This window comes from Oncorhynchus gorbuscha, linkage group LG19 (assembly GCF_021184085.1).
Source record: "Oncorhynchus gorbuscha isolate QuinsamMale2020 ecotype Even-year linkage group LG19, OgorEven_v1.0, whole genome shotgun sequence".
Taxonomy (NCBI): Eukaryota; Metazoa; Chordata; class Actinopteri; order Salmoniformes; family Salmonidae; genus Oncorhynchus; species Oncorhynchus gorbuscha.
The window spans coordinates 22,381,240-22,406,661 of NC_060191.1; the positions used below are offsets into that span (position 1 = coordinate 22,381,240).

The window sequence follows — 25,422 nt, forward strand, 5'->3', positions numbered from 1 at the left end:
AGACTATTTGCAGTGCCCGCCCCCACTCCCCCCTTTACACCGCTGCATAGTCACTTTAATAACTACCTACATGTACATATTACCTCAATTACCACGACTAACCGGTGCCTCCGCACATTGACTCTGTACCGGTACCCCCTGTATATAGCCTCACTATTGTTATTTTACTGCTGCTCTAGTTATTTGTTACTTTTATTAATTTATTGTATTTTTCTTTAAACTGCATTGTTCGTTAAGGACTTGTAAGTTAACATTTCACTGTTAGGTCTACACCTGTTGTATTCGGCATATGTGACAAATAAAATTTGATTTGATTTGAATTTGAAGTCAACATTCTCTGGTGTGTGGACTTTTCGACCATCTTTTTGGTACCATTTGAAAGTTAAAATTTCAATTTTTATTCCCATTTCAGTAAATTCATCAGCCAACACATGACACCCACCCTGTATTCAAGAGCATGTTGTGTCTCAGCCGATGGTGGGCACAACACAAAAACCTCAGATTAAGTCAAATAGGGTCTAAGCTACAACATCTGAATATGCTAAAAATCGGAGTTGACACATTTTTAGACAATTGACATATACGGTTATAAAATGATAAATGTTATACCCCCCAAAATTCCAATAAATTATTGAATAGTTTGACACCCCTGTTTGTAAGCTTTTAAATGATATCAATCTCAACTATTTGTCGTTTCCAGTGATGAGGACATGGATGTGTCATATTATGGTGGGGTATAAAAAAATATGGCAATCTTTGATGTTTTGGCATTCAGGTCTAAGAAGTCACTTTCTGAACACTTCTACAATGGGCCAGTATGGATGAAAGGTTTCGTTCATATCAAAAGGGGTGCTGTCAAAAAGTTACTTAACAACTGTACTTGATCTACATTATTTCATAAAATAATGGATAAAATACCTGGGTTTATTGATGATTTAAAATAATTTTTTGTTGTCATAACAAAAAAAAACATGTTAGAAACGCTGAAGGGAAATCAAATAAATCATAGCCTGGGTGACAATCTGTTTCTGCTCTTTTGCCATCTTCTTATGGACTTGTCATGCCTGGCTTGACAATGGAGTAGGCATAAGCATAAACAGATCTTGGACCAGGCTAAAATACATTTTCATAGAACAATATGACATCATCAGTTTCTAATTTACCAGTCCCAGGATCAACGTGACCAAAGTCTACCTAGACTTTGAGGTGGTTGTTTTAGTCCATGATGCTTTGCTTCACTTCCTCCTTTCTTTCCAACCACAACTCACAGTGAAGAAAAAAACCCTCAAGTCAAGTGAAAAAGGGGGGAAACCCTGTCTAAAGAACATGTCTCTGAAATGCAGCATGGTATGCAGCAGACAGATTTGTTTGTACAAGGACACTACAAGACACACTAGGTGAGTTGAGATCCTGGTCATTGTGTTTCATTTTATTCATATCAAGCTACTACAGAATTGTGGACAGTGGACCATTGTATTTGCAATACTTTTTCATAATGTCACACCCTGACCTTAGTTATTTTAGTTTTCTTTATTATTTTGGTTAGGTCAGGGTGTGATTAGGGTGGTATGTGTGTTTTTGTATATATATGAGATTTTGGTATGTCTAGGTAAATGTAGGTCTATGGTGGCCTGAATTGGTTCCCAATCAGAGACAGCTGTTTATCATTGTCTCTGATTGGGGATCCTATTTAGGTTGCCATTTCCCATGTTGGTTTTGTGGGTTATTGTCTATGTATAATTGTCTGTGTCAGCACTAGTGTTTATAGCGTTATAGTTTTGTTTGTTTAAGTATTCTTTGTTTAATAAAGAGGTATGTATTTTTGTTTGTTTAAGTATTCTTTGTTTAATAAAGAGGTATGTATTCTCGTCACGACGAACGTGACACATAATGTGAAATTCCTAATCTTAGATTTAATTATAGGATGTTTGGATGAGGAATATGTGACACAATGTAAAATCACTTGGTGATGACAGTAGTGTCCGATTTATCATCACACAGTAATAGTCTAATGGCTCCACAGTTATATTTGATCTAAAAACGGTGGCTGTTGTATGAATATTTAGTGGTATTTTCAATAATGAGACTGTAATAAGATGGACCCAGTCTCATGTTCTATACCTTAAGACAGGTAATGCGGTCAAATTGATCATTGCCAGAACGTTTTCTCACTCACTATGCATACCTTCACAATTACTTGTGTCTTGTGCAAGTGTGTAACAGGACAAATGTAAGCACCCCCCCCAAATTGTTATTATCATTACCTTGACTATTGCATTCGTGTCCTTCTGAACATACCAAAGGACACTGCGTGACAGCCGTAATGTCTTGTCACAGTCACAGAGTACATACCACTCTCTGCATGTTTACTACAAATGATTTTGTTGTATTTCTCTGGTAGGGAGTTCAGGTATCACATTTACAGTCTCTGATGTTATTGTTTGAGCCAATACAAGTAGCAAACCACACTGCACCTGGGGCAGCATTGTAGTTTAAGAGGGGAATAACCTGTATAGGTGAAATCTCAGAGTTTGTTTGTTTGATTTATTTATAGCGGACAATGCACATGAATCAACATCAATATTACAATAATGCAACGTCCATGTAAATGTGCCGGGGTTAGCCGAAAGATCATTTGCACCTGTAGTCCCAGGACAGCTAAGGACGATTACACAGTCACAATACACATACTCACTAAAACAATACAAAATACATTACATCCAATAATATATCGTTCTAACGACAACAACAACACTATCGTCAGCTGTCGTCTTACGTATGAGGAACCACAGATAACTCATGTGTACAGGCGTGGATAGATTTGAACCATGTTTTCAATTCCCATGTAAAAGTACAATAGTCAGTGCTGCTTCTCATGTCCATGGGCATTGCATTTCAGTATATTGTAGCTCTAACAGAGAAGGCCGATTGACTGATTTTACTGTGTCGAAAAGGGACAAAGCAATCCCCTCTAGTTACTGTCCTGTTATCCTGGAGGTGCTTTCCTTGAGCATGATATGCCGACATAGGGGTGAAGGGGCAAGACCATGTAGGAACTTAAAGACAAGGCGTCAAAATCAAATCAAATCCAATTTGAGTAATAAATAAATCATTTTAGCATTAAAAAAATGTAGGTAGAGATAATTAAAGTGACGATGCATAGATGACAACAGAGTGGCAATGGTGTGGAGAGGGGAGGGGAGGGGCAATGTGAATAGTCTGGGTAGCCATTTGACGAGATGTTCAGGAATCTTATGGATTGGGAATTCATGACTAGGGTGTCTGGAGTCTTTGACAATTTTCAGGGCCTTCCTCTGACACCGCCTGGTATAGATGTCCTGGATGGCAAGAAGCTTGGCCCCAGTGATGTACTGGGCCCGTTTGCACTACCATATGTAGTGCCTTGCGGTCGGAGGCCGAGCAGTTGCCATGCCAGGCAGTGATGCAACCAGTTAGGATGCTCTCGATGGTGCAGCTGTTGAACCTTTTGAGACTCTGAGGACCCATACCAAATCTTTTCAGTCTCCTGAGGGGGAATAGGTTTTGTCGTGCCTGCTTCACGACTGTCATAGTGTGCTTGGACCATATTAGTTTGTTGGTGATGTGGACATCTCAACCTGCTCCACTGCAGCCCTGTCGATGAGAACGGGAGCGTGCTCGGTCCTATTTTTCCTGTAGTCTACAATCATCTCCTTTGTCTTGATCACGTTGAGGGAGAGGTTGTTGTCCTGGCACCACACGGCCAGGTCTCTGACCTCCTCCCTATAGGCTGTCTCGGTGTTGTCGGTGATCAGGCCTACCACTGTTGTCATCAGCAAATTGAATGAGTCGCACCTAGCCGTCCAGTCATGAGTGAACAGGGAGTACAGAAAGGGGCTGAGCACACACCCCTGAGGGGCCCCTGTGTTGAGGATCAGCGTGGCAGATGTGTTGTTACCTACCCTTACCACCTGGGAGCGGCCCGTCAGAAAGTCCAGGATCCAGTTGCAGAGGGAGGTGTTTAGTCCCAGGGTCTTTAGCTTATTGATGAGCTTTGAGGGCACTATGTTGTTGAACGCCGAGCTGTAGTCAATGAATAGCATTCTCACATAGGTGTTCCTTTTGTCCAGGTGGGAAAGTGCAGTGCAGTGTGGAGTATAATAGAGATTGCATCATCTGTGGATCTGTTGGGGCAGTATGCAAATTGGAGTGGGTCTAGGGTTTCTGGGATAATGGTGTCCAGCCTTTCAAAGCACTTCATGGCTACAGATGTGAGTGCTACGGGTTGGTAGTCATTTAGGCAGGTTACCTTAGTGTTCTTGGGCACAGGCACTATGGTGGTCTGCTTAAAACATGTTGGTATTACAGACTCGGACAAAGAGAGGTTGAAAATGTCAGTGTAGACACTTGCTAGTTGGTCAGCGCATGCTCGCAGTACACGTCCTGGTAATTAGTCTCGCCCTCCGGCCTTGTGAATGTTCACCTATCTAAAGGTATTACACACATCGGCTGCGGAGAGTGGGATCACACAGTCTTCCGGTATAGCTGGTGATCTCATGCATGTTCCAGTGTTATTTGCCTCGAAGCGAGCATAGAAGTAGTTTAGTTTATTTGGTAGGCTCGTGTTACTGGGCAGCTCTTGGCTGGGCTTCCCTTTGTAGTCTGTAATGGTTTGCAGGCCCTGCGACATCCGACGAGCGTCAGAGCCGGTGTAGTACGACTCGATCTTAGTTCTGTATTGACGCGTTGTCTGTTTGATGGTTCGTCGGAGGGCATAGCAGGATTTCTAATAAGCTTCCGGGTTAGAGTCCCGCTCCTTGAAAGCGGCAGCTCTAGCTCTTTGAAAGCGGCAGCTCTAGGCTTGCATCTACAAGAAAAACTATGTGAACCCTTTGGAATTACCTGGATTTCTGCATAAATTTTAAATAAAATTTGATCTGATCTTCATCTAAGTCACAACAATAGACAAACACAGTGTGCTTTAACTAATAACACACACATTATTGTATGTTTCTTGTCTATATTGAATGCATAATTTAAACATTCACAGTGTAGGTTGGAAAAAGTATGTGAACCCCCAGGCTAATGACCTCCAAAAGCTAATTGGAGTCAAGAGTCAGCTAACCTGGAGTCCAATCAATGAGATGAGATTGGAGATGTTGGTTAGAGCTGCCTTGCCCTACAAAAAACATTTTTGCTATTCACAAGAAGCATTGCCTGATGTGAACCATTCCCCAAACAAAAGAGATCTCAGAAGATCTAAGATTACGATTTGTAAGACACGGTAAGACAAATTGTCTATAATTGTAGAAAGTTCAGCACTGTTGCTACTCTCCCTAGGAGTGGCCGTCCTGCAAAGATGACTGCAAGAGCACAACGCAGAATGCTCAATGAGGTTAAGAAGAATCTTAGAGTGTCAGCTAAAGATTTGCAGAAATCTTTGGAAGATGCTAACATTGTTGCTGACAAGTCTACAATACATAAAACACTAAACAAGAATGGTGTTCATGGGAGGACAACATGGAAGAAGCCACTGCTGTCAAAAAATAAACATTGCGGCACGTCTGAAGTTCGCAATAGAGCACCTGGATGTTCCACAGCACTACTGGCAAAATATTCTGTGGACAGATGAAACTAAAGTTGTGTTGTTTGGAAGGAACACACAACACTATGTGTGGAGAATGAAAAGGCACAGCACACCAACATCAAACCTCATCCCATTTGTAAACCATGGTGGAGGGAGCATCATGGTTTGGGGCTGCTTTGCTGCCTCAGGGCCTGGACAGCTTGCCATCATCGACAGGAAAATTAATTCCCAAGTTTATCAAGACATTTTGCAGGCGAATGTAAGGCTATCTGTCCACCAATTGAAGCTCAACAGAAGTTAGATGATTTAACAGGACAACAACCCATTAGACAGATGTAAATCAACAACAGAATGGCTTGAACAGCAGAAAATACCCCTTCTGGAGTGGCCTAGTCAGTCCTGACCTCAACCTGAGTGGCCTAGTCAGTCCTGACCTCAACCTGAGTGGCCCAGTCAGTCCTGACCTCAACCTGAGTGGCCCAGTCAGTCCTGACCTCAACCCAATTGAGATGCTATGGCATGACCTCAAGAGAGCGGTTCACACCAGACATCCCAAGAATATTGTTGAACTGAAACAGTTTTGTAAAGAGGAATGGTCCACAATTCCTCCTGACCGTTGTGCAGGTCTGATCTGCAACTGCAGAAAATGTTGGTAAATAAATTATGTTTGTAAGTGATATGACTGGTAACTGTTTGGTTTGTTATCAAGAATCTTAAGTGTTTGTAGAGTGATTCAATTGGTTTCAGAATAGTAGCTCCTGTTTGTGACCAGCATGTGAGGCTATATCTCAGATATGAGAACATCACAGCATGCCTATATAGTTTGGCGTTCTCCAGAGGAAGGCAATGTCTTTTAAACCTAAAGTTGGATAATCCAAACTTAACCGTGTTAACCACCTTCTTCACATGTTTCTTATTAAATGTCAAGTTGGAGTCCAAAATGACACCAAGATACCCGAAGTTAGACACAGCTTTCAGATTCTCCACCATTAACAAGAACAGCTCGTTGGGAAGAATCAATGGATTTCTTAGAGAAGTACATACAACAGTCTTGTCGATAATTCTTGCCTCCATCACCACCTATGTCCAGTTTAGTTTAATGCACTCCAGAAAATAGCAATTGTCTGTTTCGGTGGAATGTTTAGTTCTGAATCCAAAATGCATTTGATGTAAGGAGTTCCCCTGAATGAGGTGATCAGTCAGATGATCAGCCACCCATCTTTCAGCTACCTTTGTTAGCACTGGAGGGATGCTTATAGGTCAGTCATTTTCCACCAGTGTTGGGTCACCTGATTTTAAAATAGTTGTCACTGCAGCAGACTTCCAAGCATTGGGGAAGAGCCCATATTTGATGGACAGATTCACTAATGTACAATAGGGGCAATCAGAGAATATTTGTCTCTTCTGGAAAACAGTGTCTAGACCAAATACATATTTGGTTCTAGAGCTCCTGAAGAAGCTAATAATACTGTCCACTGCTGATGCTGAGATTTCAGGAATTCTGAATATGGGTTTATTATTATCTATGGGAGTGAGAATTGTGGTCTTGGTTGAAAATCTTTGAGCCAGTTCCCTGAGAGAGTCAACAAAAAACATTGTTAAAGGTGGTTGATATGAAATTGGAGTCTTGAATTAGAATCTCATTAACCTTTAATTCGGGATGTTTTTTTAAATACTTTTCAGCTCCTCTCCCTGTTAGTTTGTTGAGATTTTCCCAAATCACTTTGACATTTTCTTTTGCTTCATTGATCACTCTAAGAAAGAACACTGATTTTTTATATTCTTAATGACCTTATTTCTCAGTGATGCAAATATACATCTGCCATCATTCTTACCAGACTTCAGTGCTTTTTTCAAGGAAAAATCCCGTTCTCCCATCTGCCTCCAGAGGTCGTCGTTGAGCCATGGTAGAAAGATTTTCCGTCTTGGCTTACGTTGAAATTTCCTAGTAAAAGAGGTATCCATGATGTCAATAGCTGACAGAAATGTTCTGTATCCAGACTCTGGGTCTTCATTGCTTAACAGATCAGACTAGTCCATTTGATTTATTTATAGCTACATTGTAGTTTCTCTGCTCACTTTTCTGGATTTTTATATCGTACTGTTACACATTAATATGGTTCTTAAATCTCTTTTTTTGTGATCTTTCTAACCACCAATGTAACATTGTAGTCAGATATGCCAGTTGGTAAGTTACTGGACTTAATTATTCGATCAGGTCTGTTAGTAAACACCAGATCAATTTGAGTCTGGGATGACTGTGTTACTCTGGTATGACCTTGTATTATTTGATTCAGGTTGAAATAATCTGTGATCTCTGAGTTTTTTCCAGCAAGTTTTGTTTTCCCAGTTTACATTGAAATCGCCCATAAAGATAATCTCCTTCTTATGATCACATTCTTTAAGCATGGCATTTAGATGGTCAGTGGGGTATAATCTAAACTAAATGTTATTCAGAAGGCAGCCTATTGACTAATGTTGAGGTGCTCAAACTCAAACAGTAGCCTATGGTGGAAGATCTACAACCTGCCTGCTGATATCTATTCTAGACCCTTCAGATCTGCAAATGTAGGATTAGATAAGGATTAGGGCCGATGGGAAGTGGAAGGGAGTGAATTGGGACGGGTCTCAGTGGTTTGTGGTACGTGTGTGTTTTTCAGAGGATGAAGAGTCAACAGCACACCTCCAGATATCTGCTGCTCCATGTGTGGTGCGGGTTTCTCACAGTCGCAATGGGGATTATGGTCGCAGTTCTCACGACAGTGCAAATAAACTCACCTGACAAGGTATGTCCAATTATCATCAGTGAAAGCTAGACTCAGATAGGATGATGATGATACATATGGGTAGACTGATGATGATCTCAAGATGTCACTATGTAATTTCTCTCTCCAAGAGTAATTTACCTGAATCAAAGGAGGAAAACCAGCACCCTCCAAGTAAGTTGTACTGGTTTTTATATTTTTATATATATATATATATGACAATGACTTGAAATATTATTTTTCTTTTGCAGACGGCAGTTTTCTGGCTCAATTGACTTCATCAAAGGGTAAGTAAAGCATTGCTATTTCCACTTCTGATTATCAATGAATGTCTAATGTTTAAACAATACATTGTGTGCAGTAGAATTCAGGTCAATTGTGCATTTTCTGGAGAAAGATGGCCTTGTAAGATTGCACAAGCAGAGAGTAACACGTAAACTTTACAAGATAGATCAAAACAGGAAAATGAATGGGCTTTTTTTGCTTTCCAGCTCCCCGTCCCTCCTATATCCAGCTGACCATGGGTAAGCTAAACACTTTCATTCCTAGTTTCTAGGTATGGACTTTTGGGCCTAACATTCCATGCTTGTTGCAGTTTCCTTTTTACATCCTAAGTTCATGGAATGCATGTGTTAACATTGGAGCTTCTGCAGTCTGTCTGAACTTGTCAGTTCCACTAAACAAGACCAGGGCCCTGTACACACTCAGGTTGTACAACTGATCTAACACATTTGACACCTAGGTTGTGATACACCTAATATTTATATAATATACTGGAGAGTGTGTCTGTAAAATACACTCACCGGTCAGTTTATTAGGTACACCATGTAGTACCGGGTTGGACCCCCCTTTGCCTCCAGAACAGCCTGAATTCTTCGGGGCATTCTACAAGGTGTCGGAAACGTTCCACAGGGATATTGGTCCATGCTGACGCGATGGTATCACGCAGTTGCTGCAGATTGCACGGTGTTACATTCATGCTGTGAACAGTCCGTTCCATCTCATCCCAAAGATGCTCTATTGGGTTGAGGTCTGAGGACTGCACAGGCCACTGAAGTAAACTGAACTCGCTGTCACGTACCAGGCAATGTTTTTCCACTCTTCAATTGTGATCGCGCGCCCACTGGAAAAACTTCTTCTTGTTTTTAGCTGATAGGAGTGGAACCCAGTGCTGTCATTTGCTGCAATAGCCCGTCTGTGACAAGGATCGACGAGTTGTGCGTTCCCGAGATGCCGCTCTGCACATCACTGTTGTACGGCGCCATTATTTGTCTGTTTGGAGCAGGATTACTTAAGATACTGTTTGAAGAGATAGGATTTCAGATGTTTTCGGGAAGATGGGCAGGTACTCTCCTGACTTAGCTTCAAGGGAGAGCTGGTTCCACAATTGGGGTGCCAGGACAGAGAAGAGCTTGGACTGGGCTGAGCGGGAGCTGCCCTCACGTAGGGGTGGGATGGCCAAGATATATGGTTTAACATGCTTACTAACATGCTTACTCACCATAAGCAGAACATATTACTACACAGTCCAATGTAATTGTATGTCTCTTATCAACAAGATGTTATGCCCCTTTATTAATCAGAAAATTATATTTATGTATTGAAAACATTATGCAAATAGTCAATCTATTCATTAAACATTAAGCTATTGTGAGGGTAGGTGTATTAGTGTAAGGTTAAAATGGTAGCTGTACAATTAGGGTGTGCTCAGAATGAGGTATAGATTTAGTTCCACCAATTTTTCCCTCATCATGTGCTGAGAGTTTTAAAGGGGTATTGAAAGTGTAGTTGAAAGTGTAGTTATTCAATATTCTGCCACCTGTCTGTTCAAATATATTCACAAACATACACTATATATACAAACGTATGTGTACACCCCTTAAAAGGAATGTATTCGAGCTACTTCAGCCACACCGTTGCTGGCAAGTGTATAAAATTGAGCACACAGACATGCAATCCCCATAGACAAACATTGACAGTAGAATGGCCTTACTGAAGAGCTCAGTGTCTTTCAACGTGGCACCGTCATAGGATGCCACCTTTCCAACAAGTCAGTTCACAACATTTCTGCCCTGCTAGAGCTGCCCCAGGTCAACTGTAAGTGCTGTTATTGTGAAGTGGAAATGTCTAGGAGCAACAACGGTTCAGCCACGAAGTGGTAGGCCTCACAAGCTGACTGAACGGGACCACTGAGTGCTGAAGCGCGTAGCGTGTAAAAAATAGTCTGTCCTTGGTTGCAACACTCACTTCCGAGTTCCAAACTGCCTGTTTCAGTATGACAATGCCCACATACACAAAGCGAGGTCCATACAGAAATGGTTTGTCATCGGTGTGTAAGAACTTGACTGGCCTGCACAGAGCCCTGACCTCAACCCCATTGAACACCTTTGGGATGAATTGAAACGCCAACTGCGAGCCAGGCCTAATTGCCCAACATCAGTGCCCAACCTCACTAATGCTTTTGCGGCTGAATGGAAGCAAGTCCCCGCAGCAATGTTTCAACATCTAGTGGAAAGCCTTCCCACACGAGTGGAGGCTGTTATAGCAGCAAAGGGGAGACCAACTCAATATTAATGCCCATGATGTTGGAATGTGATGTTCGACAAGCAGGTGTCCACATACTTTTGGTCATGTAGTGTATATTAACCCATTTATATGATGTAAAGCATTTTAATATTTTATTTTATTCTCTTTTCTTTCCTTCTGTCTCATGAGAAGGAACATTATCTTGGGAAAATGACCATGATGCCCCCGTCTGTGGCTCTTGCTCCCTCGTCCTCCGCGACAACTCTGTCTACATCAGGTCTGAAGGCTTCTACTACTTCTATGTCCAGGTCACTTTCACTAGGCACACCGGGGGAGAGGAGAAGAGGAAGGTGACTCTGTTCAAAAATGGCATTCAACATAAGACCGAGCAAAGGAGACTGAGTGAAGCCGTGTATCACGGAGAGAAAGAGGGCACTGTATTCATGTCCAGGATGGTTAAGCTCCAACAAGGTAACAGTCTCAGCCTTGAGATAACATCCAAGAATAATAGTTTTAGGTATGGGGGAGAGAATACCTATTGGGGGGCATATCAACTCCCCCCATATTGAGCCAACAGACATTGTTATTGAGACTTAGTTCAAGATTGAACCAAAGAAGCTGTTAAAACATTGTTTTTTTAAAAGTGTGCGTTAGTTACTAAACTTAATTTATTTTGTGAAAACTGTAACTGTTTAGCATATGCATTGTTTGTTTCTCTGAACAGATTTGATTATATAATGAGGTAGCAGAATACATCTTCAAACTATGTATTTGTGTGTGTATGTGTGTGATTTCTTGTGATATTAATGGTATCTATCATGATGTGAATTAGTCGATGCTAGCTATTGTAGACGCTAAATAGATTTGATATGGAGACAGTGGTCGTGTCTGAATACCCATACTAGCGTACTAAATAGTATGCACAAAAAAAAGGTTTTATAGTATCTGAAATTTCTAAAATAGCATTCCGAATGTGTCATCTAATGTGCGATTTGCGTTGATTCCCACTGTTTATCCATTTTGCTACAGCGCATCAATTTATCGGATTATCAGCTGTTGTCAAACACACAAATTCTACTAGATCAAACAGCGAAATGACTTACAGTTTAAGTATGCCACTGCCACTACTTACTGTTATCATCCATTGTCTATGTTATTTAGCAGTCGCTCTTATCCAGAGCGACTCCCATTCTTCTCCACTGTGGGAATCTAACCCACAACCCTGGCATTGCAAGTACCAAGCTCTACCAACTGAGCCACACAGGAGGTAGCACTTACCACATGGTGGCGCCACCTCACTACAGTGGCAGATGTCCTTCTCTGTCACTTTTGAGATGGATTCTGCTGCTATCACAGACTCAGCTTATTCAGAGACATGCAAACTAGGTCCGAAAACACCTGTACCTATTAGCATTAGAACATTTGAAGTAACAGAAACACACATCAGTGCTGAGTTATCATTGGCCGAAAGCTAACCACTGGGCATTAACATGGTTGGAAAAAAAGATTTGAAGAACTTTTAGCCTAAATCCAATGACATGGTAAAATGTTTTGTTGATTTCACGTTGAATTCAGGATAGTTGACAACTCAACCAAATGTAAATCAAAACTAAACATTGAACTGAAGTCAGTGTCCAGTGGGAATGCAGTGATGCTTTAGTTGCCCCTATTATACACAGAATCAAGCAGGAACTAGCGATTGATAGCTACTCAAAACAGGAAGCCACCAAGTTGTCGGTGTCGGATTAGTCATAGCTTCTATTCCTCTAGTCATCTCTCCACAGAAATCTGCAATTGTACACACGTATTCACATGTCCGCTACTGTGCTCAACCTCCTCTAACTCTGTCTGGGCTGGGTGACTCAGGCTCTGCACACTATTGAATTGCATAATACCTGGCAGGTCGCTCTTACCATGTGATGTGGAGAAGATCTGTGTAAATATGTAGCTATGGGGCTTCCGAGTGGCACACTGGTCTAAGGCACTGCATCTCAGACCCTGGTTCAATTCCAGGCTGTATCACAACCGGCTGTGATTGGCCCAGCGTCGTTTGTTTGCACAATTGGCCCAGCGTCGTTTGTTCTTAACGGATTGCCTAGTTAAATAAAATATGTAGCCCATGGAAGGAAGTTAGACAAGCAAGCAAACATTTTAGCCAGGTAGCCAAGGACAACAAGAATTTAAAGCGTGTACTGTATGACACAGTGACAGACCGTTTCGTCAACATGAAAGAGAGGAGGATGGCATTGGCATTTCTCTACAAGTAGGGTGTCAACATGTTTTTTCTACTTGCACGAACGCGCGCACACAGACACGTACGCGCAGAAATCAGAACCATGGACAGCCACGACAAATGCTTTCTGGACTTCACCGGACAGAGGTTGTTCTCTGGTTTTGTGATTAAAACAAAGGTGTGGTTGAATTTATTCTGCCACTTTTTCTTCTTTTTGTCTCGGCCTTAGGCCTATACAGTGCATTCGGAAAGTATTCAGACCCCTTCCATTTTTCCACATTAGTATAAAATCTATAAAATTAATTGTTTTCCACATCAATCTACACACAACATCCCATAATGACAAAGCGAAAACAGGTTGTTAGACATTTTTGCACATTTATTAAAAATAAAAAGTAGAACTTATTTACATAAGTATTCAGATCCTTTGCTATGAGACTCGAAATTGACCTCAGGTGCATCCTGTTTCCATTGATCATCCTTGAGATGTTTCTACAACTTGATTGGAGTCCACCTGTGGTAAATTCAATTGATTGGACATGATATGGAATGGCACACACCTGTCTATATAAGGTCCCACCGTTGACGAGGTTGAAGGAATTGTCCGCAGAGCTCAGAGACAGGATTTTGTTGAGGCACAGGGGAGGGTGCCAAAACATTTCTGTAGCATTGAAGGTCCCCAAGAGCACAGTGTCCTCATCATTCTTAAATGGAAGAAGTTTGGAACCACCAAGACTCTTCCTAGAGCTGGTCGCCCAGCCAAACTGAGCAATCGGGGGAGAAGGGCCTTTGGTCATTCTGACAGAGCTCCAGAGTTCCTCTTTGGAAATGAGAGAACCTTCCAGAGGACAACCATCTCTGCTGCACTCCACCAATCAGGCCTCGTGTGGCCAGATGGAAGCTACTCCTCAGTAAAAGGCACATGGAGTTTGGAGTTTGCCAAAAGGCACTAAAAGGACTCTCAGACCATGAGAAATAAGATTCTCTGGTCTGATGAAACCAACCTTGTAGCGTCATACACAAGAAGATTCGAGGCAGTAATCTCTGCCAGAGTACTGAGTAAAGGGTCTGAATACATATGTAAATGTGATATTTCAGTTTGTTATTTGTAATACATTTGCAACATTTTTGAAAAACCTGTTTTTGCTTTGTGTGTAGATTGATGAGGTAAAAAAACGATTTAATCCATTTTAGAATAAGGTTGTAACATGTGGAAAAAGTCAAGGGTGTTGAATACTTTCCAAATGCACTGTATATCATGGTAGCAAAGTATCTAATCTAACAGGTTACAGAGCAAACAACGCAATTATCACAAAAGATCGGTTGTAATAAGTTAATTATTTTTGGGCTTTCCCAGTGCTTTTACCCCATCGCTGCTATGTAGATGATACTCAACTATTTTCTTCCCCTTCTGACACCCAGGTGTCGACACACATCTCTGCATGCCTGGCAGATATCTCAGCTTGGATGTCAGCCCACCACCTCAAGCTCAACCTCATCAAGACGGAGTTGCTCTTCCTCCCGGGGAAGGCCTGGCCGCTACAGGGCCTCTCCATCACGGTTGACAACTTCATGGTGTCCCCCGCTCAGGATGCAAAGAACCTTGGCGTGACCTTGGACAACACCCTGTCGTTCTCTGTAAACATCATTGCAGTCACTCGCTCCTGCAAGTTCATGCTCTACGGCATTAGTAGAGTATGACTTTACCTCACACAGGAAGCAGCACGGGTCCTAATCCAGGCACTTGCCATCTTCTGTCTGGACTACTGCCACTACAATGGTCTTTAAGTCCCGTACTGGTCTTTATGAAAACATTTTCTACAGGACGTTCTGACAACATTCAAAACATTCCCTTTAGGAAAGCTCTCCTTTCATGTCCTAAAGCACAGGGCCATACTCACCATCGTCTGAAATGAACTGAATCTACCTCCATCTCTCCTGATTGATGTAATCATTTCAATCAGGTTTGGTGGTGAAACAAAGTGATGTCCTTGCTGATCTGCAATACAGGGATATTTGCTCCTTCTTTCGTGAGAATTTAAGCTATAGTTGTTTATCACTTCCTTACTGTCGTGGTTTCCTTCCTGAGCATTTTTTCTTTCGACTCCTGTTTTCAGGACCTACTTCCTGCTTTTCAGTTCATCCTAAAGTACAGTTACATTCCGAGTAGTTGAAATTAATTTATCTACAAACAGATCATATGAATGAACCACATGACAAATACAGATGATGAGCCTGTCCTTCAGTCACGTGAGGGCCATGAGACACAGGATAGTGACGTGCGGTGAGGTCAGTGGCTGGGTAGGCACTGGCTATTATCAAAGCCAGATTAACTCACAAATAAACCTTGATGAAGGCCAAGTCCACTAAACAACAGATGGCTCCAACAACCAGAGGGACATAGGCTAAATTGACAAATGTGAATACCAAATGTAACCAAGACACACAAGTGATAGCCTCTGATGGCGGCATATTTCATATCATCCGACAAAATGACACACTGCTCAACTCAGCTTGTCCATAGACCGATGTAGCGTCCACGGTTACAACCAATAGATGACACTAAAATACCAATATATGGACACATTTTGTCCGAGTAGTTTGCAATGCAAACCCCATAGCCTTTCATAATGGATTTACAATTCTTCCAATGCACTGTGCCTGGTGCGTGCAACAAACACAAATACATAGTCGTATTATGTGAAATATTATTACACATATATATAATAAATAAGGTTCTCACGAAATGTCCATATCAACAATCGAAATAACTGAAGAATGTGTCTAATCAAAACGTAATTTCTTGATAAATCAAATGTGTCAAAGGGATGTGGTCTGTTCTCATGTTCATTTAACAGTAGACTAACCTGCAAATTGCTAAGGAAAATGCATTTCACCTTGTAAAGGAAGTCCATTCGTCTGTCCGTCAGGGTAAACCTCTCAGTGACAATATGGTAGAAGTCGTCTTTATTCTTTTGGAGTTTGAAAAGGCTCTCAGTCTCGATTGGCATGAGGGCCAAGGATGACAAAATGATCAAACCTGGCTTTCATTTGAATACTGATATTGTCCAAAATGTTGTAAAACATTCCTCTCCTTTCATCCGCTGTCTGCTCCGGTTTGCTGTGTCTGTCAGGCCAAGTGTGGTGCATTTCTCCTCAAACCGATCATAGAAAGTGTCAAACTCTTGTCCCTGGGCATCCACAACTTTCCTTGTTTCCCTGATACATGCGCAGCAGAACCCCATTTTCATGATTTTATTCTGCAGAACACAAAAGAGTGCCTCAGTTTAGCTGAAAATCTCCCCATAGACCAACAGCAGAAAGCCGGTTGATTCCTTGACAGCCAGGTATCATATCCAGAGGCCATCAGCATCGTTTCTTTGCCCCAATCTGAAGACTTTGTCTCTTCATCTGATGAAGGTCAGGGAGCGCAGATGTTGGTCTCCCTCTCTGAATTTGACCAAGTTTTTCTTAGAAATCCACCTTGGAAAATGGTTTGAGGTGGAGTATGGTGTTCATTTGTCAGGTTGTTTTTGCTTGCTAGCTAGATTTGTTCAGTTCAACATAAGCGAGCTCCAAAATATGTAGACACATCCAGTTGTGTACATTTTACCCCAGGCTTACCCACACAACATGCTTAGACAATATGCATGTGCAAAATATGAAATCCACTCAATGCAACAAATGAAGGCTAAGGCACTGCTTTGCAGTGCTTAGGGCGTCACTACAGACTCTGGTTCGATTCCAGCCTGTGTCGCAGCCGGCCATTACCGGGAGACCCATGAGGCGGTGCACAATTGGCCCAGCGTCGTCCTGGTTAGGGGAGGGTTTGGCCGACCGGGATGTCCTTGTCCCATCACGCTCTAGCGACTCCTTGTGGCGGGCTAGGTGCATGCACTCTGACTATGGTTGCATGTTGTAAGGTGTTTCCTCCAACACACGGGTGTGGCTGGCTTCCGGGTTAAGCGAGAAGTGTGTCAAGAAGCAGTGCGGCTTGGCAGGATCGTGTTTCGGAGGACGCATGGCTCTCGACCTTCGCCTCTCCCGAGTCCGTACAGGAGTTGCAGCAATGGGACAAGACTGTAACTACCAATTGGATATCACGAAATCACGAAATTTTTATAAAATTTAATTTTTTATTTGGCTTTCCGTAACAGCTTGTTAAAAATTAGATATTGTCACGACTTCCACCGAAGTCGGTCCCACTCCTTGTTTGGGCGGCATTTGGTGGTCGACGTCACTGGCCTTCTAGCCATCGCCGATCCACTTTTCATTTTCCATTTGCTTTGTCTTTGTCTTACACACCTGGTTTCAATTCCCCAATTACCTGTTCATTATTTAACCCTCTGTTCCCCCATGTTTGTTTGTGAGTGATTGTTTCTATGTAGGAAGGTCTGTTACTGTGGGCTCTGTTTTTGTATTGCATTTATTATATGTTGAGTAAAATACGTTTATTTACTCATATCTGCTGTCCTGCGCCTGACTCCTATACACATAGACTTCCTGACAGATTATCACAGAGTAGCACGACTTACCCTGCCTACCCTGACTGCAAGTCACTGACACTATCATACACTATAAATACTTTACTGTGCTAACTACTAGCCAGTGTTTTTGACTGTTTCTGTACACAACAAGGTGACAGTATACAGTATGTTGGAATATTTGAGTGTGTGGGCCACAATTTATTTTCCTTCTGCTTACCTCATGAGACAATCTGCATTTAACAACAAAAATGTTTTCAGAATTTTGATAACAATGATAACAATTTTGTTATCAAATGCTATTTCAGCCAATGGGACAGGAAACAGAATGAATCACCCCTCTGATGTCCCTAAGGATATGTATCACTACCATCTTAGTACATAAACAGATCGAATAGTAAGAAAAAGCCTGCTTCTCTGTTCCTAGAAGTAATCCCTGGGGTAACTTGGATGGACATGAAATATCCAGTTGGTTCTGTGATCAAGGTCCACGTGATGAGTCCTGATGCGCCCTAAACTTGAACCATGTGACCCCAAGCCAATAGATAGTTAGGCTAATACACTGTTCTGGCAGGAGACCCAGCTTTCAGTCACAGATAGGTGAATCCAAAGTAGGGCCAATTACATCATTACTTAAAGGGGGATGGGAGGCTTTTTACATTTTAGTCATTTAGCATACATGCTCATGAAGAGCAACTGACATTAAGTGCCATGGTCAAGGGCACATCACCAGATGTATCACCTAGTCTGCTCGGGGATTCAAACCAACAACCTTTCTTTTATTGGTCCAACACTCTTAACTGCTAGCCTACCTGCCACCACAAAGTATTTGAGGGCCAGAGATAGTGGTGGGTAATGTTTAAACTTCAGAGAGAGGAAGGGTTGGACCACGGCCCTGCTACAGAGAGGGGTGGAAGGCTTGAGGTGAAGGTATTGCTAATAGAGCAGAGGGAAGGGCATCGAGAAGTATGAGAGGTTCCTGTATTATATTTCAGATGACCCCTGAAGTATTACCTAATGCTTCCCTGCTCTTTCCTAGATATTGCGGTTGGCGTGTATTTGCAGGTAGTCATAGTCTTGGAAACATTGCTACACACTAACATGAGAGATGAATCAGAGGTGAGATCTCAGTTCTTGTCACGGATCCCTCTGGAACTTTCATCATGCACACCTGTCCCCTATTCCCACGGATTAGTATTTGTATATATTGGTTTCTATTGGGGGGTTGGTTATTGTTACAATGTCCATTGGTGCATGTGAGTACCTGTACTGTGTGTTTTGGCTTCCATGCCCTTGTGGATTGCGTAGATGATAGCGTGTCTCGTCCAGTATGTTAATCATTGTGCGCGTGTGTATTTATTTGAGGTACTCCTGTCTCCCGACCCTTTATACCAACGTAACAGTTCTCAGGTATTACGACTGAATGACAATACATAAAACACTGTGACAATACTCCTAGCTTCCCTGATGGTCATACCTATAGTGCTTGTATTTGCACGTAAGAATACATAAGGAAACAGTGACACAGTGCATGTAAAACAGTGTTACGTGACAGGGCTCCAAGCTACCTTTACCAGCGGAGATACATTGGCCCTATACACTACATTGAAGCTGCAGTCTGCGGCTCGGTCTGGTCACCCCAGTTACTTGTTTTGGTAGACAGCCAAGGACTGGGACTGGGGAAATGTAAATCATCAAATCACAGTTTATTTCAAGTGCATTTAAACAAAAGCCTCAATACACTTTGACCAAAAAAAAAGAATTTTAAAAAAGTGAGAAACAACAGAGAATTCAAACTTAAGTATAACCACTCTCAGATTCATAGACAGAGCTATGATGCTGTTCCATATATTTCATCCAAATTATAGTTTTAACCATGTTTTGAAGGTATACAGTGCTTGTTTATCACTAATAGAAAAACAGAAATGAGATGACAAAACAATATGCAAATAAAACTCAGTTCAGGTAGTGTATGGGTGATGGAAATCCCACAAATAAACCGGGTTATGCTCCAAACTCGCACAACCAGTCAGGGAGGGCAGCGAAATACGGAAGCCTGATTGGGTCAATAAAGAGAAGTCAAAAACCTGTTTGGGGGGGTTGGAAAGGGTTATGTACGAAACCAGTTCTGAAACAAAAAAGAGGGATATTTACAACAGTCTTTTGTTTCTCCTGAGCCTGTCCTTGTGTAGCTTCGAATGTATTGTGATTGTGTAGGTGTAGAAGTATTCATTTTACACCCAGTTATTAACAACTTCAGTGCAGCAAGTTCTATGTAATCAATAAATATCATAATTGTTTACTATTTTAAATGTATGACTATTACCAGACAAACAGCATTACAAACAGCTGGTGATTAAGACTGAATAAAAATCAATAACTAAAGTTCAAGTCAAAATTGGCTTTGCTACACTTTACATTAAGTAGCAAAGATACCATGGAGTTTAATGGTATTCACATGCATTGTGAAATTACACAATAAATACACATGCGACTTATTGAGAATTCCTTGTTTTATGTAAATGCAGTTTCAGTATATAGCTGAGAAATTACTGTACATTCTGGTTACCAAATAGAAAAACTACACTGTTGCACAAGGAATTAACTTTCAAGTTGCACGTCCTGTTTTGCCTTAACCCTATCCTGCAACCACACCTACCCATTGGAATCCCAGTTTGGCAGAGCTGTTCTGTGGATTTGATTTTCCTTTGAACCATAACCATCTCTCCACAGTCTGCTGCTACTCTGCTATGTCTCCACTCACTGGGTGACATCACTGGAGTTTCCCCTTTTGTGCCAATAGCAGGCCGAGCATAAAAACCACAGGGCTTCTGTCAGAAGTCCATTCTAACAAACGAGCAAAACACAGGACACCTATCAAGCTACAGCTCTGTAAAAACCAAAAAAAGATATTTAGGAGATATTCAAAGCAATTATTCAGTTGCTAGACTTTTCCACTGCCACCAAGAGTCAAGAGTTTGAACCTCATTCAACAGAAGTATGGAGGGGTATGCGATGACACCTGAAGACATGGAGAGGGGCCTTGAAAATAGCCTTGTGGACAGTGGCCCTGTGTACAAGACAACAGTGACAGCTGTCGCTGAGAGAAAGGCCTCCAGGGGTTGGCTATGGAGGCTGTGTGGCGTTCTCTTAATAGCAGCTTTATGTGCGGCAGCAGCCCTGCTCTTTGCCTGGTGTCAGCATGGAAGACTGGCAACGGTAAGGAACTCCAATGGGGCCAACATTTACCACATTTCTGAAATGGAGAACCGTACAATCAACTAACATCCTCTTGGTTTCTCTCACAGATGCAGGACGGAATGGAGCCTCAGCTGGAGATATTCATTGGTGCAAAAGGTGATTATTTGTTTGACAGATGCCCCTTTTTCATTGAATTTCTTCTCACTGTAATTGCTTTAAGTAAAGGTTACAGTTGTAGGTAACGTCATGGCTTTTGCTGGTGTTATTCGGGACTAATACTTTTCTCTCCCTCAGATACCCACAATACATTGAAGCAGATTGCCGGCAATGCAAAAGCAGCCATCCATTTAGAGGGTGAGTGACCTATAACCTTTTGCAGCCAGCCTGGACTGTGTCTGTTGAAGGTTAAAACATGTCTAGTGGGCTAGTATGTCTTAGTGTCTTTCCATTGTAGAAGCTAGGGGATTATTTTTAAACATCCCCATTCAAAAATAAGGTTTAAGGTTTAAAACAGTGTCTAGTGGGTTAGTAAGTATTTATATTGGGGAAGCCCTGGGATTATTTTCAAACATTTCCATTGACAAAAATGAAAGCACAACACAAGGAAGCAAGGAAGTTGGTTAATCATTAGCTTGTCTCTTGTTGCCTCCAGAGTAAATTGACAAGAGCTTTGTAAGAACAAATAGCTACCAGCTGGACCCTGGGGCCTCAAAGTTGTAACAATGGACCTTTCTTCCCTCTAATGCCAGGTGAATACAATCCTAATCTTACCACTGACACAGTGCAGTGGAGAAAGGATGACGGCCAGGCCTTTTCCCAGGGCGGGTTCAAGCTACAAGGGAACCAAATCATCATCCCACACACTGGGCTCTTCTTCGTTTACAGCCAGGCTTCGTTTAGGGTCAAGTGCAACGGCCCAGGCGAGCGTACCACTCCTCTGAGTCACGTTATTTGGCGCTATTCGGACTCCATTGGGGTTAAGGGTAATCTACTTAGCGGGGTAAGGTCAGTTTGTCAACAAAACTACGGTAATGCTGAGTCCAATATTGGCGAAGGCTGGTATAATGCAGTTTACCTTAGTGCGGTGTTTCAGCTGAATGAAGGGGACAAACTGTGGACTGAGACCAATCGACTGACCGACGTGGAGCCAGAGCAGGGCAAGAACTTCTTTGGTGTGTTTGCACTATGATGAGAGAGAGGCAGGCCAGAGGTGAATATTTGTTATAAAAGTTTTACGTTAAAACTCTTATTTTAGTGTTGCAATTTTATGGTAACTGAGCAATCTCAAAGGAGATAGGTCTAATCTTAATGATTATTTTGTGAACTGAAAAAGTTTAAGAAATGATTATTGTTGGTCCATACATGATGATTGTCCATTCTCTGTATTGTAGATTTTGCACCAAATAATATTATGACTTTGGGTTTTTTATATTAACTTTTAATTTTTTTAAATACTATTTATATGAAAATACATATTAACTTTTTTTTTTATGATATTTACTATTTATATGAAAATACATATTAACTTTGAAAAAATGATATTTACTATTTATATGAAAATACATATTAACTTTAAAAAAATGATATTTACTATTTATATGAAAATACATATTAACTTTTTTTTAATGATATTTACTATTTATATGAAAATACATATGAACTTTTTTTTAAATGATATTTACTATTTATATGAAAATACATAAACTTTTTAAAAAAATGATATTTACTATTTATATAAAAATACATATTAACTTTTTTTTTAAATAATATTTACTATTTATATGAAAATACATATTAACTTTAAAAAAGGATATTTACTATTTATATGAAAATACAGTAGGCTACTGTGCAGTACTGTAGCAAGTTATTTATTTTGAGTTATTTTGATTCACATCTAGCAGTAGCCTATACTAGGCCTATCAGAATACATTGCTACAATATTAAGTTATTTAATTTAATGTATTGATGTACTATGTCTATTTAAATGTGATTGTGTGTATTTTATTTGTCACCTATTCAGAGTGCTTGAATCAACTGTAATAAATTCCAAATGTTCTCAACTTTAGGAGACTCAAAGTTTGATTGTATTTAATTACGCAGTTTGGAGTGGGGCGGGGCCGGGCGGGTCTGGACATATCCAACGGTCTTATGTGTTTGAGGGTAAATAGGTTTTGACTTTAGCAGTACATTAATACTAAGGGCTCTATTCATTCTGTAAAGTTTAAGCGTTACAGACTCCACGATAGAAATGTAAAGGTAATTTCAGATTGAGCCGACATATCACTCCGTAACGCTCAACTTCAGCGATACAGATTGAATTAAAGCCCTACATCTGTTCTTGAGCAGCTTGCACCAGAAATTGTAATACAAAGTGCATCCCCAATGATGTCAGACCAAAACAAGGGAAATTCCCTTATTTATTTCCCGCTGTCTCAAGTGAGAGGGCACACATATCCCTTAAGCCATGTCTGGGGATTCCCCCCACTGAGCTTCCTCCTCCTCCTCCTCCTCCTCGAAAGCATCGTAGGTTTTCAGCCAGGTGGATGGGTGGCGGGCTGTGAACTGAGCTGAAATACTAGTTGTGCATGAGAAAATGTGTTTGTCCCACAAACATCCTCAGGCTGTATCACATCCGGCTGTGATTGGGAGTCCTATAGGGCGGCACAATTGGCCCAGCATCGTCTGGGTTTGGCCCGGGGTAGGCCGTTATTGTAAATAAGAATTTGTTCTTAACTAACTTGCCTAGTTAAATAAAGGTTAAAAAAAATGTTGTTCCATGATGAGGTTGTCATTTACCATGACCCTTTGCAGCTGGCTGTTGTGTATCATGTATGTCTGCCTTTCACTTTCAGCTCATATTACGATCTCAATCTTTGAGTTCATATTGCCTTCTGATAAGAAATGACACCAATACCCATTGGTTAATAGGTCAATCAATTATGAAGTGGAAGCAGATTGTACGTGACTGAAATGACTTTTGATCCTCGGAGGGCTATCGTTCAATATGAATGTAGATTCTAAATGAATAAACAACAGAATCCCTTGGGTGTCATTAACTGATGGTGACATCTAGTGGTTAAAACAGCTGTGTGTGTGACATGCTTGTCCCTTTGGACATGGTTATGATACCACATATTGTCTGTCATAAAATGCCCATTCAACCTATAATGAAGTGTTTTGTCACATTTCAGGGTTGATGAGGGTGTTTAAATTAAATTCTGTTCCTTATTAGTCCAATTGACACATAACACGATACACATAAATTCAGTGAAAAACAATGGGTTTATTTAACTATGATTATCCATATATTTGAATGCATATAATCTGATATTGTATCAACATTTAAAATTGTAAATATAGTGTATACAAATATCTTCAAATCCAGTTATATACACTGCATGTGCAAAACATTAGGAACACCTGCTCTTTCCATGACATAGACTGAACAAGTGAATCCAGGTGACAGCTATGATCCCTTATTGATGTCACCTGTTAAATCCACTTCAATCAGTGTTGATGAAGGGGGGGGGGAGAAAGGTTAAAGAAACATTTTTAAGCCTTGAGACAACTGAGACATGGACTGTGTATGTGAGCCAGTCAGAGGGTGAACGGGCAAGGCAAAAGACCTTGAACAGGGTATGGTAGTAGGTGCCAGGCGCACCGGTTTGAGTGTGTCAAGAACTGCAACGCTCTGGATTTTTCACCACAGTTTCCCCGTGTGTAATAAAGAATTGTCCGCCGCTCAAAGGACATCCAGCCAACTTGACACAACTGTGAGAAGCATTGGAGTCAACATGGGCCAGCATCCCTGTGGAACGCTTTCCACACCTTGTACGGCCATTTCCCGGCCAATTGAGGCTGTTCTGAGGGTAAAAAGAAAGGCGCTGCAACTCAATATTAGGAAGGTGTTCCTAATGTGTTGTACACTCAGTGTATATTCATACATGTGCAAGAGTATATTTCTCTAAATAATCTTCGGCATACATATATTACAATATTACCCAATGTCCTCCATGTACAGTTAATACATATGGACTATTTCATCCAATAACTTCCTATGGAGAAGTTGTGTATCTCACTTTCCTATACCCTGAGCTACAGTATGTCATTAGAACGACAACAAAATCGCGACCTGAAACTTTGTTTGGAACTATAGTGCAACATGAGATCACACTATTTGGAAAAGTAACGTCTCGTACGTTACTTACCGACAAAGCTGTGTTATATCATTGCTTCATACATTTTGACAAATTGCTAAGGAATGGGATTGCACGTATATATTAACTGTCGTAGACGCATGTGAGAACCCTTTACAAAACCGTTATTCATACATATATTCTTCGTCGTCACGTTCACAGACGTGGTTGTACAAAGCTAAAATCGGGGAGGGGAAATTCGGAAGAAACGTCAAATATAAGACCAACGGTGTGGCAGGCATGTACACTCACATTTACATTTATATTCAGATCGTCTTTAAGGAAAAACAGTTATTGACAAAGAAAATTCTAAATGTCGGGAACACATCCATTCAAGTCCAATTGAAAACGTTCAAAAGGATGGTACATAGAAAACGGATTAGGTTACATATCACATGACACCGTTTTCTCATCAAATGGGTTTCATCTATTCAAGCGGATACAACAGCCA

General features: G+C 41.1%; 3 protein-coding genes and 1 non-coding gene across 8 annotated transcripts in view; 2 read left to right on the forward strand and 2 right to left on the reverse strand.

The window, feature by feature from the left end:
* Positions 1–237: 237 nt before the first annotated feature.
* On the forward strand, positions 238–11,625 carry LOC124006116. 2 transcript variants are annotated; one of them, XM_046315903.1, is made up of 6 exons: positions 238–1,397; positions 8,227–8,352; positions 8,463–8,505; positions 8,583–8,618; positions 8,823–8,855; positions 11,047–11,625. In XM_046315903.1, the coding sequence occupies exons 2-6, from the start codon at positions 8,230–8,232 to the stop codon at positions 11,424–11,426; spliced, it is 615 nt and encodes a 204-aa protein (XP_046171859.1). In that variant the 5' UTR covers positions 238–1,397; positions 8,227–8,229; the 3' UTR covers positions 11,427–11,625. The 2 variants fall into 2 exon arrangements, with proteins under 2 accessions (XP_046171859.1, XP_046171860.1); XM_046315904.1 differs by having other exon boundaries at positions 11,050–11,625.
* On the forward strand, positions 11,203–22,275 carry LOC124006115 (tumor necrosis factor-like). The gene is made up of 5 exons (XM_046315902.1): positions 11,203–11,328; positions 20,571–20,793; positions 20,883–20,931; positions 21,070–21,129; positions 21,525–22,275. The coding sequence occupies exons 2-5, from the start codon at positions 20,575–20,577 to the stop codon at positions 21,962–21,964; spliced, it is 768 nt and encodes a 255-aa protein (XP_046171858.1). The 5' UTR covers positions 11,203–11,328; positions 20,571–20,574; the 3' UTR covers positions 21,965–22,275.
* Positions 12,051–12,124, reverse strand: trnaa-ugc. The gene has a single exon. It is a non-coding gene; the product is annotated as a tRNA-Ala (tRNA).
* Positions 22,276–24,338: 2,063 nt separating the features above from the next.
* The window catches only part of LOC124005457 (gamma-aminobutyric acid type B receptor subunit 1-like), a 51,102-nt gene continuing 50,018 nt past the window's right edge, over positions 24,339–25,422 (reverse strand). For all 4 annotated transcript variants that reach the window (XM_046314743.1, XM_046314742.1, XM_046314741.1 and 1 more), the window contains one exon: positions 24,339–25,422. This exon is cut by the window's right edge and continues 1,075 nt beyond it. The gene's annotated coding sequence lies outside the window, so the exon portion shown is untranslated.